The 17,046-nt window shown below is 57.7% G+C and overlaps 1 protein-coding gene across 2 annotated transcripts in view; it reads right to left on the reverse strand.

Moving 5' to 3' along the window:
- Window positions 1-1,058: 1,058 nt before the first annotated feature.
- Window positions 1,059-17,046, reverse strand: part of NUDCD3 (NudC domain containing 3) — a 75,920-nt gene continuing 59,932 nt past the window's right edge. Inside the window, exons 4-7 of one of the 2 annotated variants that reach the window (XM_060108314.1) lie at window positions 16,274-16,417; window positions 6,182-6,370; window positions 2,726-2,871; window positions 1,059-1,177 (exon numbers count right to left, since the gene is read on the reverse strand). In XM_060108314.1, the coding sequence (XP_059964297.1) occupies window positions 2,761-2,871; window positions 6,182-6,370; window positions 16,274-16,417 (444 nt within the window). In that variant the 3' untranslated portion in view covers window positions 1,059-1,177; window positions 2,726-2,760. Of the gene's footprint in view, window positions 2,872-6,181; window positions 6,371-16,273; window positions 16,418-17,046 lie in introns of both variants that reach the window. The other variant, XM_060108313.1, reaches the window with a different exon arrangement.

Raw genomic sequence — 17,046 nt, forward strand, 5'->3', positions numbered from 1 at the left:
GTGACAGGGACCTGAAGGAGAGGCCTCGGGATTCCTAACCACGTCCACGGGGGCATCAGGGAGCTGAGAGAGAGCATGCCAACCTGGGGTCCAGGACAGGTATGCCCAGCAGTGGCCAGGCTGCAACCACCCGACTCCCAGACCAGGGGGGACCAGTCCCACGTGTGCACCGCTGTGGAGGGCAGGAGCTCTGCTCTAGAGGCTGCCCTCCGACCCAGAAGAAGAGAGTGCTTACCGAGGACTGGCGACTCTGAGTCCACACACCACTCTTTATTCACGGAAACAAGTCGTCCACCCTGGGCTGAGCCTGCTGCCAGCTGGCCGTCTGGGGAGCAGAATGGAGAGGGGGTTGGGTCTGTTCCCCAGACCGTGTTCTGGGTGGTCAGGTCTTTGTAAGGCAGCTGCCACCTCCTGGACACACTGGCACATCGACTACTCCTGACTCTTCTCCCTCCCGCACACTTTGGAGGCAAACTGTTGAGAGATGGTGCCTCTCCCTCCTGGCAGATTATTTCTGCCCTGGGAGTTTGGAGTTTGCTTGGTAATTCCACTGTTGAGCCCTTTGCACATTCTTCACTCATTCAAGAAATGCTTATCAAGAAATGCTCATCAGGTCCTGCCCACTGAGCATGGCCCCTGGAATGGGGGAACGGGCGGGGGGCCCTGGAGAGGCTGCCATGTGACTGAGGAAGGGGATGTGTCACACACCTGTTATGTCCGGAGCGGGTGCAGGCAGACTCATGAGCCCAGCGTTCCGGGACCCGTGCAGGTAAATGGGGCACTGAGGACCCTCGGGCTGAAGCCTTCTGACTCCTGTTTGGAAATGCACGCAAGCTCTAGAGATACAATCTTTTCTCCTGACCAAAAGCTTTTTAGATTTCTGAAACCTGTGTGAAGTCTCGCCAGGATGCAGGCTGGATGAGAAACACCTCTGGGAGATATTTAGGAATTTGCCATTTTGGCGTTTGCTGTGTACGCGGGCCTCAGGGCTAGAATTTGGGTAATGACCACACAATGAGAACTGTCTTGGCAACGAACGTCACACACAGACCCACAAGTGCTTAAATACAGATTTATTGCAAACCAACACCGGAGACAGGGTGATTTCGCAGGTGTGCACCCCACTTCCTTGGACCTCAGCTGACGGAGCTCAGTGGCCAAACTGCTGCTGCCGGGTCTGAAGAGAGAAAACAGGCAGAGTGCACAGGCTCCAGGGCCCAGGCCGGCGGCGAGGGGCAGAGGTCTCCCACAAGACGGCGCGGGTGACCAAGCACTCCCTCCCCTGAAGCCTGGCACTCCCAGATGCCTGCAAGCTGCTGTTACAGCGGGTGGGGTGGGGAGAAACGCAACACTGGAAATCAAATAGGGCAAAGGGAAGACAACTGACCACCGAGTCCACAGCTCCCAAAGTCTCCCAAATAGCTGAGGTGCAGGCACCACACCCCACCTGGTCACGGCAGAAGACCCCACGGGGGTGGTGGAGGGGAGGAGGAGACAGGGGCGTGTTGAGAATGGTTCTCTTACAAACATGTGCCAGTGAGACCTTTCACTATGTGGGACAGGTGTACAAATCCTGAGGGCCCTAAAGAGGGGCCTCCAGCAGCTCCATGACCAGCTTCGGTGACAAGTGCAAACAGCAGGGCCCTGTGCCCCCGTGGTGGCACTTCCCCCAGCCACCTAGTGTCCATGCCTCCTGTGATGGCATCAGAGCAAGCAAACGCTTCCCAGGGACCCAGGGATGTGTCTACAGGGCGCTGTGAGCCAGAAACCTGCCCCCACAGACTGTGATGAAGCAGCTCCCACCTCTGCAGTTGAAGGGGGAAGTCTCCAGAAAGAATGCCCCCCGGACAGGGCTCCTTCCTCCCCCAGCCCAGAGAACAGAGCTCAAGAGGGCAGGTTCCAGGGTGCAGAGACCTGCAAGGTCACCGCCCAGAAGGGCAGCCCCACAGTCCTGGCGAAGGGCACAGGCTCTGGGTCCTGGGATAGCGGTGAGAGCAGAGCCACAGCTCTGTGCGGTGCAGTGTGGCCTCAGCCAGGAAAGGACCAAGGGCTGCACCGAGCAGCTGACACACCACAGGGCCTCCTGAGGGTGCCTGGCCCAGCTCACTCTGACAAGAACCGGATCCCCCGAGAGAAAAGTGCTAGGCCGGGTGGCAGCAGAGCAGCCCGGTCAGGAGAGGGACAGATCCTGCCGTGCCTGCACCTGAGCCACGAGACACTTCCTTCCAGCGTCCAGATCCGGCGGCAGGACCCCAGTTTCCGCAGCTCCTCAACGAGGCTGAGGCAGGCGGTGAACGCGTACAAGCAGGCGGGCAAGACCACACGTGAACACACCCAGCAAGAGGGCGAGGCTGCGCTCTCCCCAAACTGGCCAGGAGCTCGGCCCTCAGGTTGCACAACCCTGCCCACGCTTCAACAGCCGCGCGAGTGGCACCCACGCCCGCCCCAAGCGTGAGAACAGCAAGCAGAGAGCACAAGAGCAGCAAGCGGAGGGAGGGAGTGGCTAACGGGCCAGGAGGGGCCGGAGCTGCGCCTGCCGGGACACCCCCTGCTCTCTAACACCCGCCCGCACAGGCCACACAGCCCCCTCCCCGCTCTAGAACAGTCTGGAGATGCAGGGCCAGCATGGAGGCCGGGTTCCCCCTTGAAAAGAAGGATGGCAAGGGTGAACCAGGCAAGCGAGTCCCCGGCAGGAGGGAGCCGTGGGCCACGGCTGAGGCCCCACCTCCCCGCCGGCGAGGGCTTCGCTTCCTTCGGTCATTAAAACTGCACAGCCCCCGGGGAGATGTTGAACATGGCTGGGTCGAATCGCTGGCCTCGGAAGGGAGAGCCTTCAGCATCCCACCCCTTCTTCAGCATCTCATGGACTTTCTACAAACAGAAAATAGAGAGGTTACTGTAGTCACCAGGCCCACACGTCCTAGAGCAGGACTCCGCTCTGCGTCCTCCGGGAGAGGACCTGCCCAGGGTGACAGCAGACCCTCCGCAAGACTGCGTCCCCACGTGCAGATTCCACCCCCATCCTGGCCCCAGCGAAGCACTGGCCGTCCTCCTGGCTCAGATGCTGTCCCTTCTCACCAGAAGTACCTGTCCGAACTCCAAATGGCCTGAGGTGCAAAGAGGGGTTCTCTGCTCCCCTTTCCCAGGGAGAAGGCTGGTGGCCTCGAGGCCTGTACCCTCAGATAGTCTGGGAGTGACCCAGGCTGTGACTCAGAGAGACCTCAGGAAGTCTGGCTGTGGACCCACCCATCACCGACCCCTGCAGCCCCTGGGGGGCAGAGGTCAAAGCTGCTGGATCACATATCCCAGCACACGGGCAGCAGCAAGCCAAGCACTGTGGCCTGGGCCAGGGCACGGCGGGAGGCTGCACCCATGAGGGAGGTCCCTCGCCGTGCTGTAGGCCCTCCTTCCCCGCGGGTCCCCGGGTCTGCCCTCAGTGCTTCCCTGCGAATGCATCAGGCTGGGAACCATCTCCCCTTCCTTCTGACCAGGAGAAACAAAGAAACTCACTGCCACGGGGCCAGAAAGCCCTGCCCACCTCTGGCCTCTAGGCTGACAGACTGCGCTGAGGGGAAAGCTCCCGGTATCTGGCAAGGCTGCAGGACTCTTCTCCTGACAGGGGCCTCTTTTCCCTGTTAGTAAAACTACGTGGTGCAGCAGCAAACACATCAAAGATGGGTAGTACATCTCAGGGATTAATCCATATTACTCCCAAGTCGGTACAGATGACACACGCCAGGGACCCTGGGAAGAGCACTGGAGGAGCGGGCAGTGCTGCCCGCAGGCCGCCCCCCGGGGAGAAGGGACCAGAGAGGCCGGCCCCGCCCACCAGCCTGACTCCGGGGCTTCCTGGCAGTCCTGCTGGGCCAGGCCTCCTCCTCCGTGCCATCCCTCTTCCTCTAGCTCTCGCCCACCCACCCCTCTGAAGGCCCCCCCTCCCGGTCTCTCAACTCACTCTGTGCCCCTCATCTGAGCACCTCGTCTGCCGAGTGAGCCCTGACCCACTGATGTGCCCGTGCACCGGCCTCGTCACGGGCAGTCTGACGGGCCCTCATGCTCCAGCTCCACGGGTCCTCGGCCCGCTGCCCACGCTGGTCCTGCCCCAGGCCCCTCATGGCCACCACCTGCTTTCTTAAGCCACCCCTCCTCCCCGTAGCCCCCATCTGAAGCCACCAGCCAGTCCTGCTGACTCTCCAGCCCCGATTTCCTTCTTCTCCTGGGGACGCTTTCCTCCGAGGACTCCAGAGACTGTCCGTGGCTTCAGCACCGTGAAGTCCAGCTCCCTCCCCGCCAGGCCACACCAGCTCTCCTGGCCCCTCGCGCCTCCAAAGCTCTGCTCTCCATCCAGACCCTGCTCCCCGCACTGCGCTCCCCTCAAGGCCCGTGTACTGAGGACAGTCCACGTGGAAGCCTGGGAGGTTCCCGAATGTCTGCTAAGCCCAGATGAGTCCCACACGGCAGTGCTGGTGTTCCCACCTCTACTCCCATGGCCCCGAGGTGTCAGTCCTCTACTATCTCCAGCGAGGGACGGCAAGCTGGAGACCCCTGCCTGTCCAGGAGCAGGTCAGCTGGGCGAGGGGTCACCCCAGAGTCCTGCCGCCTGCACCACCAGCCATGGGCTCCTGTGTGTCTGCTGAAGGTCTCCGCAGGGCACTGCACTCAGCCGGGCACTCACGCCCCTTCATGGTCAGCACACTGCCTGGCACACGGCAAGCCCTTCCAGAATCCCTTTTGACTCAAACCATAGAGTTCTTTCCATTAGACTGCAGGGTCTCCCAGGCTCTTCTTCAGATCCTTCTTGATTGGCCGGCCCCATCCCTGAGCTCATCAACAGGGACTTGGCTTCCTACTTGGGTCTCACAACCAGGTGCCTGCCCACTTCGGGGCAGCGACACCCACACTTTCGATGGCTGCACAAGGTCCCCTCCCGTCGGGCCAGCGTTCAGAGCGCTCTTTCACCTGGTGGCCACAGGCACATGCAGCGTAACTGGATAAAACTGCCGCCTAAACGTGCACAGAGGTGGGTTGCACTCCACATCCTGCGCCCTGCGAGCTCAGCCATTACAGCCAGGGGCCAGTTTCCGTAGACAAGACCAGCAGATGTCTGTGATCCAATGGTCAACTGTAGCCCCGGCCTCTAGCCCCAAAAGCCCAGGTGGGTCAGGGAGCCAGACCAAGAGGTGATTCAGAGACTCGGGGAGGGGTGACAGACAAGCCTGGAACCAGCTCAGGGTTCAAACCCCAGCCCTGCTGCCAGACCAGCTGTGGGACCTTGAACACGTGCTGTGACCTCTAAACCTCGACCCCCCTCTCAGGGGTGCTGCAACGGGGGACCATTGACCCAGCCAACCCGACCCAACCTGCGTGCAGTAAGCACTCACTAAGCACTCCCCTCCATGGCTCCTTGGCCCTCGAAGGAGCAAGGCGGGCCGTTTGCATGCAGGGTCCAAATGAGACGGAAAGGAAGGACCACAGGCACGCGGGCAGTGGGCGGGGGCGCTCGACGGCCCTAGGCCTAGACCACGCACAGGAGCCACAAAGTGAGGCCTCTGGGAGATAAGACAGGACGCCTGAGAATCTGAATGGCACTGGGGGTGGGGTGGAGGGCGGGTCTCGTGTCTGACACATGAGCAGCCTTGGAGATGGACCGTGGTGCCATGGCTCAAACTCCCGGTGCTGTTCACGTGGGACACTGGGAACTAAAAATAACCTGAGAAAAGCAACCCTCTCTTCTGCACAGAGCCACTCTTGGGAGTATTAAAGCAGAAGGAAGACGGTACACGTCTAACTAATCCTCCTCGCTGCCACCGCAGGCTCAGGCACGAGCCTCCTCTTCGGTCACTAACTTCCTCCCATCCCTCCACAGCCGCCGGCCACGCCCACTTCTCACGCCTCTGACGTTCGAAAGTGACTTGGAAGGACTTTCCTCCCATTGGCCCTTTGTGGTCAAACCCGCACCGGCCCCGAGGCAGGGCTGGGCCCGACTGTCCCTCCTGTGCTGAGGGTCTTGGAGGGGCTGAGGGGAGGGAGCCGTCCGCACAGCCCCAGCGTGTCAGCTAGCAACACGCGATACCTCCGGGACCCGGCAGACAGACAGCTTTTGGCTCTGCCGGTTGGGCGCCCGCGTCAGGATCCCGCAGCAGCGCACACCGCCCCCCACTCTGCCCCGCAGGGCCCGTACCAGCTCGTGGCTCTGCGGCTTGCCCTGCAGCTTCTGCTGGTAGTCGAAGGCGAGCCTGTCCAGGACCGCGTGCTCCTCCTCGTCCACCGTGGCCATGGAGCGCTCCTTGTTGATCTGGTCGATGTCAATTTGCTCCTCCCCCTCCAGGATGGCGCTCCACCAGTACTCGCCCACCTTGTTCAGGCTCACCTGGCACACGAGGGCAGAGGCACAGTCAGTGTCGGGCAGGTGGCACCGGGGACCCAGCGGGGCTGTCCGGACCCCGGGCACTGAGTATTCCACTCTCCACCACCATGACTGGGTGGTACCTGTGGTTCCTGTCCCCCAGGTCCTCTCAGAAGACACTGACCCCCGTAGGCATCAGCACCCGCACCGCTCAGCCACCAGAACCCCAGCCCGCTCTGACCAGAGGGGGTCGTTTCCGAGCACTCCGAGCTGCCCCAATCGCCGGTGCCTGGACCCCGTCACGGTCTCCCGAGCTGCCGAGGGAAGCCTGAGCCCAAACAGGAGCTTCTGTCAACGTCCACCTGCCCAGGCCCCGCTAGCTCATCCCCCTCCCTCCTGCTGACCTTCCCCACCTCCAAGTGCAGCACCCAGGCTCCTGCCTGCTGGGGGGACCTGGAACCTGGGGAACCAAGCACTCAGCCTGACAATGACTACCCACCAGCCAGACGCCCAGGCGCCTTGTCCCACTCTCCTCCCTGGCCAGGCGGCTGCAAGAGCGGCTCCAGCCCTGCGACCGCTACATGTGACTCACCTGCCACTCAGCCTCATAGTGCAGCCCAGTGAGGGACGGGGGGAGTCGGGGGGGACACAAGAACTCAGAGGTGGGGACTGCAGAATATCAGGGCTTTGCCTGAAGCTGATGCCAAGTACACGCATCCCAGGGACCACACAGGGAGGGCCCAGGCCACCTCCTCCCCGTGGTCACTGGCCAGCTCATTGGGAAACTTTACTGACTGGCCAAGAACTGACAGGAGGGCTGCCCACGCTCCCTCACTCTGTCCATTCTCAGACGGGACGTAACCCCCACTCATGCCCAGAGGGGCAGGGAGGTGACACAGAGATGACGGAGCCAGCAGTGAGAGCAGCGCTTCCTCACAGGAGCACCATGAGGAGAGGCTTACTGGCCAGTGGGCAACCCTGACAAAGTGGACTGCGAGCTGGCACACAGGCGACATCTGTGAAGACACTGCATGCCCACAGGTCCTAAGAAGTCGGCCCCATGGCTCACGGGCTGCGGGGAGTGGTGCTGCCAGCTCCAGCCCTGCTGCCCGAGTCCACTGAGAGCCCCTGCGGAGCCCGGGTCCAACAGGGTCACAGCAGAGCTAAGTCCCGGCCCTGAGAGCAGCTGAGGCGTGGGCAGTGATGAGGGCAGGTCACACAGTGGAGACAACCTCCAGGAAACCACAAGCACAGCATGAATGTCAGCAACTCAGCACATTACAAAAGCAAGTCGCCCCACTTCTGACCATCCTGGGTGGACGCGGGCGTGAAGATGGCAGGGGTGAGATGGCAGGGGTTCTGAGCACCCCCTGCCCACCTGATCAGATGAATGACCTCTACCCTGCCAATGCCACTGTTTACATTCAGGGTGAAGCTTCTGTTTCCAGATGCTCTGTCTAGCCAGCTTCTGGCCAACTGTACTCTCCTGTTTGCACGCACGGACCTGACCTGGCCCTCAGAGCCCCCAGTGCCGAGCACTGAGCCCCGTCTTTACAGAGCTGCACCAGGGCAACAGAAACCTTCCAAGGGGGAAATACATGCTCTTCTTACCATTCCAGGAGAGACTTCTGAGGAAGTCGGCCCTCTGTATCCACAGGTTCTGCATTCCACTGAAGTCAACCAACTCCAGATCAAAAATATTTGGAAAAAAAAATTTCCAGAAAGTTCCAAAATGCAAGACTTGAACTTGTCACACTTCAGCAACTGTTTACATAGTATTTACATTGTATTAGGTATATGATGTGAAGTAAACAGGAGAATGTGTGCAGGTTACATGCAAACACTACACCATTTATATAAGGGACTAGAGCATCCTTGGACGTTGGTATCTTTGGCGGGGGGAGAGGTGGGGGGAGGGCTGGGTTCTGGAACCAATCCCCTGAGGATACTGAGAGACGACTGTAAATCTCCAGAGACAACAGACCCTTTAGACTCATTTTACTTGTATCTTCGTTAGTCGTCATCATGGCCAAAATCTCTCTAACATGTATCGTTAGCACTCACAACCTCTGTAAAATACCCACTATTACCTCTACCTAGAAGTCAGCGCCTCACCTGGATCACCCAGCGCTACAGGCAGAACAGAGCCATGCTCGGGCCAACAGCCCGTGACAGCACTGTGGGGTCAGCCCAATCCCCACCCCGGGGCTCTGCTGCTGCTCCTGTGCATACGAACCACACACGGGGTGTCCCAGCCAGGTCCACACACACATCCAGGCCCGACACAGCTCGGGGGCACAAGGGGACTGACCCTGAAACCAAGGAGCCTGGTGGGCCTCTGTGTCCACAGAACAAGTCCGCCCGGGCACTCTGCAGACCCAATAAACATCAACATGAGCCCAGCACCGCAGTAAAAACAATTTAAGGTGAAATTCACATTAACATAAAGTTAGCCATTTTAAGGTGAACAGTTCAATGCGTTTAGCGCATTCACAAGAGTCTGAGCTATTACCACCTCTTATCTAGTTCCAGAACACTTTCATCCCCGCAAAAGGAGAACCCGTGCCCATGAGCAGTCACTCCCCACTCTGTCCCTCCCCCAGCCCTGGCAACAAATCATTTATTTGCCTGTTCTGGACATTTCCCAAAAACGGACCCACAGGCTATGTGTCCTGTGGCTGGCTTCTTTCACTCAGCACAATGTCCTCACGGTCCATTCATATGCTAGTGGGTCAGAACTTCATTCCTGTTTCAGGTGGAATAATACAGAGTGCAGCATCAAGAGGACATGGGTGAAACGTTCTTGGAATGGAGCTCAAGGATTCAGGTCTAAAAGTAACATCTTTGATAAAGCAGTCTGATGGCTTAACATTTGGTTTTGATTTTTTATTTTAACATTGTTATTTTTTTAAAAAATCAGGTTTGTGGAGGCGTAAGCTGGCACACAGTAAAATTCACTGTCTTGAGGGTGGCATCCTATGAGTTTTGACAAATGCAGCCACGTAGCCACCACTATCAAGACACACCCCAAAGCTCACGGTCCCCTTTCGACGGCGATCCCCTCAGCCCGACACTTGCTTTGCCATTTTGTTGGTCTGTGTCTGTTGGTCTGCTCTTCTCTTAGCACAGTGGCCTGGTGTTCAGCCATGCTATGCGCGCATGGGGGTCACCCCCTGACATAGGCCGACACACCTGTGGGTGGACAGGTGGGTGTTTCCAGGGTTCAGCAGTCACCTACCAGGCTGCCTGCAGGGCTTTGTGGTCTCCTTTCCCCTTCGTAGGTATCCAGCAGTGGGATTGCTAGGTCCTATGGTAAGTGCACATGTAACTTTATAAAAACTGTCAAACTGTTTTCCAAGCCACCTGCACGGTTTGGCCTTCCCATCCGCAGTGCAGGGGAGCCCCAGGGGCTCCACACTGTCGCCAGTCCCTGCTCCTGTCGATTCTTTCCGGGAGCCAATCAAATAAGCGTGAATTGACATGTCGCCGTGGTTTTAATTGGTATTGCCTTAATGACTAACGACATTGAGCATCTTTTCATGGGCTTATTTCCCATCTCATTTCTTAAAACATTTTATTTAGAATAATTTCAAACTTATAAGTTATTAGAATTATTCAAATACAAAGAATACCATTTCCTCAAGTCACCCACTGTTAACATGCTACGCCTTTTCTTTATCACGTGTATGTGTGTCTGCATATATGCTCTCACTCTATGTGTGTAAGTTTATAATATGGGGTAAATTACACGGTATTTTTTCGGAATCATCTTGGCCCTTTACCCCTAATACTTTGGTGAGTGTCTCCTTCCTGAAGGTATGGAAGTTCTTTACGATAGTAACTTCAGCTCACCTTCCCTCCTGCACAGGATCCAGTCCAGGGTCCTGACTACATCTTAGTGGGCCTGTCCCCCTTCATCTGGAACATTCCACCGCCTTTGTCTTTTGTTGTTAAGGACCGTCCTTCCTTTGGGGTTTGTTTGGTGCTTCCTCCTGATTAAGCTCAGGGACGTGCCCCCGCAGAACCTGCACAGGTGATGCTGCAGCCCTCCTGGGATGTCCCCCCTGCAGGCACAGATGTCACGTGCCGCATTCCTGGGGTTCCTCCCTGACTCCATCTGCCCCGCGATATGGCAGGGACACAACACTTCCAGCCCCAACAGGTGCTGTGCAGGGGCCAGCAGGGGCCTTCTCCTCCAATGATGGAGCCACTTACCCCTCTGTCGCCAGCACCGGCTCCTGGACACGTAGCATCTCAATGGCTCACTCGTTCCCATCCCTGATCACACAGCGCTCAGAGTGCCCCATCTCGGCTGGTCACGGGTGGTTGCTGTGACCTGATAACACACCCTCGTTCCTTGGCTTTCCTCCAGGTTCCTTTTAGCAATCGGTCCCAGACCTAGAATCAGTTTCTCAGGGGAACCCCCAGAGTGCTGGTTGAACAGTTTTCCCAAAATGTCCTCAGAGAAACTTCCAACTCCACGTGGCTCAGCTCACCTCAGCACCCCAATCTGTGTGATGATGATGACTCACCCACACTCATCTCCCTCCCCTCCTTTGTCACAGAACGCTGCTTCTATTCAGAGAGGGAGGCAGTGCGCCCCGCGAGGAGGACAGCTCCTTGCAGCTGCCCGTACGTGGGATCAAGCTTGGGCCAAGGAGATGCAGGTGAAAGCTGTGGGATGGGGCTTCAGAAGGGCGCCTTGAAACAAGGACAGAGGACAGGGAGAGGCAGCGGGGGCCTGCTCAGCTCCAGGCGCTTATGCGGGGAGGACGCGGCCCCGGCCAGACCGCTAGCCTCTCGGGGCTCTGCCAGAGGCGGCACTGCGGTGGGCAACCTCCTGGTTTTAATGTCGTCAACAAGTGTTTTAAGCTTAAACATTAAAGCACTGTAGGGCCAGACAGAACCCGGCCGTGGTGGGCTGTGGCTGCGAGGCAGGTGACCACGCAGGGCCAAGCTGCGTCTCCACTCTCCTCCCTCACGGGACGAGGGGACGCGTGCTCTGTCCACCAGGAGCGTGGTCTTCCGGTTCTGCCTGACATGTCCCTTCTATTCACGGGCAACTTCTCCAGAATGTGCAGACTCAGGCTACCTGCTTCTCAGCACCCGGTGGAGATCCAGGGGTTGGTGATGATGCCAAAAATGTGACCACCTTGAGAAACACGATGGGTCCCGGGAGATGAGCATTGAAGGCCAAGAACTCGCATTTCAGTCCCTGGACTAATTTCCAGGCTTTGGGCTCTTGCCAAAATACTAACGTAATTTAACCTGTATTTTAAGCTGAACGATGGCCCCTCAGAGCCAGGCAGGGAGCCGGTGGCCACCAGTGACAAAACAAAAGTGGTGAACCACTTCACAGAGAAACACACATCCCCACTCGAAAACAGCCCAGTGCCAGGGCACACAGGGATCTGCTGATGTCACAGAAATCCGACATCCTTCTTCGGGGAGCCCACGGCAATGGCCGAGGACTATACTCAGCCTGTAACTCTACTTTTGAGAAGTGTAATCTAAATATATAATCTAAATACGGGGGACGCAGCTTATATAAAAACACTCATAGGTTCAAGCACCAGACACACTCAGTAGCGCGAGCTTTAAGGCAAGCAGACAAAGATCTGTGAACACGCGGCAGCTACTGCACCAGCTTTAAATGACTCGAGTGTGGACCATGTCAGCGTGTGGACTGGCGTCGCCTCACTAATGGCTACAAATGCAGAGACCGCGGAGTCTCGACGGCTCGAGGCCATGGCCTGCAGGTGCCCACGGCAGGGCCATCAGCCCCACCTGCAGGGAGAAACCAGGACAGTGAGCCGAGGCGGGTTCTGGGACAGAACGAGGCACAGGGGGAGGCCCTGATTTCACGTCTCGGGAACCAAGAAAGGAGCTTTGCCTCAGAATCAAGAAGCCTCATTTAACATTCTCGAGTGTGGGAGGGAGGGAGGCAAGAGCTGTCATCCGGGTTTAGCTGCCACCCCTGCCTGCTCTGAAAGCCTGCCCGGGCGTGTCTGATGTGGATCCGGCTCAGGCAAGGAGGGAGTGGTGGCTGGGAATCAAGGGGCATGTCTGCACTGGCCTGCTTGGGAGGTCAGGACTCGGACCACAGACTCTGGTAAGGTGACAGGCACCCCCGGGGTGACCCCTCCTGTCCCAAGTGGCCCCCACAGAGATCATGCCACATAAGGCCTGTGCTAGTGTCCTGGGGCAGCCGCAACAAAGCACCACACACTGCGGGCTTCAAACAAGATACTTATTCTCTCCATCTGGAGGCTGGAAGGCCAACATCAAGGTGTCGCAGGGCTGCACTCCCTCCAGAGCTTCCAGGGGACCTTGCCTCATCTTCACTTCACTCTGTCTGTTTCTTTTCCTCTCGTAAGGACACCTGTCCCTGGATTTAGGGCCCACCTGGATAATCCAGGATGATCTCATCATCGCAAGATCCTTCACCTTCTCACATCTGCAAAGACCCTGTCTCCAAATAAGGACCTATTTGCAGGTTCTGGGATCTGGCGAGGACATCTGGGGGCCCTTTTCGGCCCACTCAGCCTTTAGGAGGTGGGCCCTTGACTATTTTCCTTAATTGCCCCAGTGCCCAGCACAGGGTCTGGCACTTTGTGATAAGCAACCAACAAACGTCTGGGGATCGACCAACCAAGGCTCTGAGCCTCACCTGAAGATCGAGGAACGGAGGTCCAGTGAGGCTAAAGGCGGCCAGTGAGTGGGGCTGAGGCACAAAGCAGGCCTGGCCACCTGGGCAGCCACGCTCTCCCCCTCCAGAGGCTCGAGGGAATGGCACTTGTTCTGGTCAGTAAAGGCCCCAGGGTCTTCACGCATCAAAGCCATGTGCTTACTGAGCTACAATATCATCTCAGATACGTGCTCCTCAATGTTACCAGTAAATAAATAATTACACTGAGAACACACCAAACTTTCAGCTCCATAAGCAGCAATGTCTCCATTAAGACACTGGCATCGGCTGTACCCGAGGACCGTGGTCAGGAGGAAGGTGGAGACAGGCAGGATCCCCGCATCTCGTGAGAAGGTGCACGCCAGGTGTGCAGGGGGCTGGGCTGGCAGGGAAGCTCCGGAAGAGGATGTGATGCTCTAAATTAAGTCCTCTTCTTTTTCTACAAGTGGTGGAGCAGCGTTAGAAATGCGATGCCATCCACGGATGATGAAAGCCACTCGAAGGAACCTCGGGGAAGAACCAGCCCAGCACCTGCAATTCTGAGAGAGGTGTCTACATGGACCTCGCAGGGTTACACAGGAGCAGGACAGCCAGAAGCCACGCTCACGGGCAGTGACAGGTGCACCGCAGCCCATTCTGCTTCTTTATAACTCCTCGAGCAGCAGGTGCTTGGCAAAAGCAAACTGGAAAACTAAAAGGCAGCCAGGGCACAAGCCTCCCCCTGGACCAAAGGAGGGCCTGGGCCAACCACAGGGCCTGGGCGCATGACCGGACGTCACGGTCGTCTCATCAAGGTCAGCAGAGAAGGCGACGCACCCGTCTCCCTGCTGGCCCGGGGCTGCTGGTCACAAGCTACGCTGCGCTGCTGCCAGCTCTCCTCCCCGCGCCTACTCGCTCCTGGGTGCCTTTCAGCTGAAAGTTAGAGAAGGAGGGGAATGGGAGGCTTCTGGGTCTGGGGTCCAGCTCCACCCTGAGCAAGCTCTTCACCCTCTCTGAGCGCCAGCATCCTGATTTGTAAAACAGGCTTGCAGAGATGAAACAGCACCACCAGGCACCTCCCAGAGCCAGGGCCAAAGTGTACCCAATAGATGGAGGCCATAATTACAAGGAGTTAATGCCCTGGCCACGAGCCATGTCCGTATTCAGACGCAAGTTGTACAAAACACGCAAAAAAGGTGACACGGCTCTGGAACAGGCATGAAGAAGTCAACATCACCTCTGGCAACGAAAATCCCAAGAGTGAGGTACCTGGTTAATAACCACATTTCCGCAGAAGCCACGTCAAGTACAGGGAATCCTAGGTACCCTGATTACAACCCCGACAGACCAGTGGGTAAACAGTGGCTGTGGACCTTCAGGGTCCAGCAACGGGGTCAGTCTTTCCATCCTAGGCGGGGACTCGAAGACAACAGGGCTGAAGACAACAGAAGAACCCCTCAGAGGGAGCAAAGCACAACCAGCTGTCTGCCGGGACGAGCTCTACGTGCACAGCTCTGGGTGGTCCATCAACCCCACACAGGAGGAGTGAGGCCCAGCATCCGTGGACAATGGGGCACCCAGGATCACGGGTCCACGCTCCCCGTGACCACTTGAGCCATCACAGCGGCGCCGGGAGAGGGTGGGCTGCCTGCCGCGGGCTCCCGCTGGCTGCCTGCGTGACCTCGGGAGGCAGGGGGATAATGAGACCCTGGCTTCCTACTTCCCACAATCGTGGGAGGTGCCAATGAGACCACGCCCATGAAGGTATTCTGCAAATGGAACTGGTGGTTAAGAGCATGGACCGTAGTCTGGGGAGAGGCACTGGGGGTGGAGAGGCACGGGGGTGAACAGACGAGCGACTGAACCCCAGGGTGATAAGGGGGAAATCATCATGACTGTTGCACACTAGTGGCGAGAAGCAGAAACCTCGGAAGGGCAGGGGAGGTGCAACAGAGCACTTTTTTTTTTTTTTTTTTTTTTTTTGCGGTACGCTGGCCTCTCACTGTTGTGGCCTCTCCTATTGCCGAGCACAGGCTCCGGACACGCAGGCTCCGGACGCGCAGGCTCAGGGGCCATGGCTCACGGGCCCAGCCGCTCCGCGGCATGTGGGATCTCCCCGGACCGGGGCACGAACCCGTGTCCCCTGCATCGGCAGGCAGACTCTCAACCACTGCGCCACCAGGGAAGCCCAGAGCAAGGTTTAAGCAAGACTCGGGCAGACTTGGCCGGTGCTCTGCCACCGGGTGTTCCTGTCACACAGAGGGGCCTGTGTGTGCTCGGGGGTCCCGGGCATGCCGAGACCTCCAGCCCCCCAGCAGTGATGGAATCCTCTCCACTCCAACGGGTTTGTGTGTCTGCGAGCTGCGAGCAGCCAGAACAGAGCGCCACGGGCCTTGTCAGTCAGGACCAAGCAGGCAGGCCCATGGGCACCTATTCCCACAGAGAAGTGGATCATGACGAAATGGCACACTTTGCACATATAAAGAACATGCCTATATAAAATTCTGAGGTATTTTGTGCCCAAAGACTTAGTATTTTTCTTTTCATCTTTACCCCTTTCACCACGCCCTGGTTAAGCATCCCAGCAGGAAGGAAGAGGAAAGGAACGAACCCAAATATATAGTCTCCCTTCACTGCATGAAGCCTCCCTGGGTGCTGCCCACTGACCAGGTGCAAGGCTCTGACGAGAGAGGATGGAGCCACCAAAGAATCTAGTAACTGGAACACGTACCCCTTCGTTTGGATCCTGCACCCTTGGCTAGCTTAGCCAGTTGAGACCCACTTTGTCAAATAAGGCTGTCTGTTTGAATTTATTAACTCTGCATCCTCCAGACTGGCATTCATGAAAGCGATCTGCCTTTTAATTTTTAACTTCTTTGGTTTTGCCTTAGATGTAACTGAATCCCTGGAGAGCAGAAGCCTCTGGAACTGAGGGGACATGTCCGGTGTGAGCACAGCCGCGCTCTGGGGATGATGCCCCGCCAGGACCTCTTTCATGGTCACTGCATGCGGTCTGTGCATGGGCAGGAGGACACGAAGCAGTGAGAAACACTACATTCCAGTGCCCCTCAGTTTCTTGTTGACACGGGCCCCACCTCAAGGAAGCAAGCAGTGGGACACCGAGAGGCCAAGGCTGTAGATGCAGCAGTGACAGTCAGCTGAGGCCCACAAAGGTGCCCTTCGAGCTGCTTGGAAAACACCGAGGAAACTCCCCAGCTGGCAGAAATCAACACCCTCACAGCATTACTGCCCACACTTACCAAAACGCACTTCCCGGGTTCAAGGCTCCAGAGGGAGCTCTCGGTGTTGATCTTGTGGGTGAACTTTCCTTCCATGAGGACGCGCTCCCCGTTTTCCTCCAGCACGGCCACCCGGATGGAGCTGCTGCTGAGGGCCACAGAGACCTGGAACAGAGCAGAGGAGAATCATCTCGCGCTGGGAAGGTGGTGACCGACGTGCTCCAAGGTGGGAGGGGACGGAGGTTTCCAAGGCGCCTGACCACACACTGCAGGAGAACAAAATGCAAAACCAGCCTGAGGGTCATCAGGCTCTCTGAATGACGAAAACCATACCAACCACTGCACACGTGAAGCAGCCTCTGCATCATCATCTCCTTCAAGGAAACGCACTAGAAGATGTCTCAATATGCGTAACGGTAACGTGGGGGGCTTTGTGGGAACCGCTGGTTTCCCGCTGCAAACTCTACTCCGGTTAGGGGAGGCCAACTCCCTGGTCAGAGGGCAAGCGGGGCCGGCAGCAGGGGGTGTGCTCCCCCAACGCCCACCCTGCTGTCTGGTGTGGACAGCAGCCCTGCCCTGGAGGACACGCCCGGCGGGGCAGAGCAGCCACAAGCCCGGCTCTGCTGCCTGCCAGGAGCTGCTGTGCCATCTGTGGCCACAGCTCAGCTTTCACCCAGGAGGGTGAGGCCAGGTGCTCTGGTTTTATATTTTGTCTTTGTTCTCCCATCTCCTCATTCGCTGGAAACGCCCTCTCCCTGCTCTCTCCGTCTGTCTCCACAACAGTGCTAGAGCTG

This window comes from Mesoplodon densirostris, chromosome 9, assembly GCF_025265405.1.
Source record: "Mesoplodon densirostris isolate mMesDen1 chromosome 9, mMesDen1 primary haplotype, whole genome shotgun sequence".
NCBI lineage: Eukaryota > Metazoa > Chordata > Mammalia > Artiodactyla > Ziphiidae > Mesoplodon > Mesoplodon densirostris.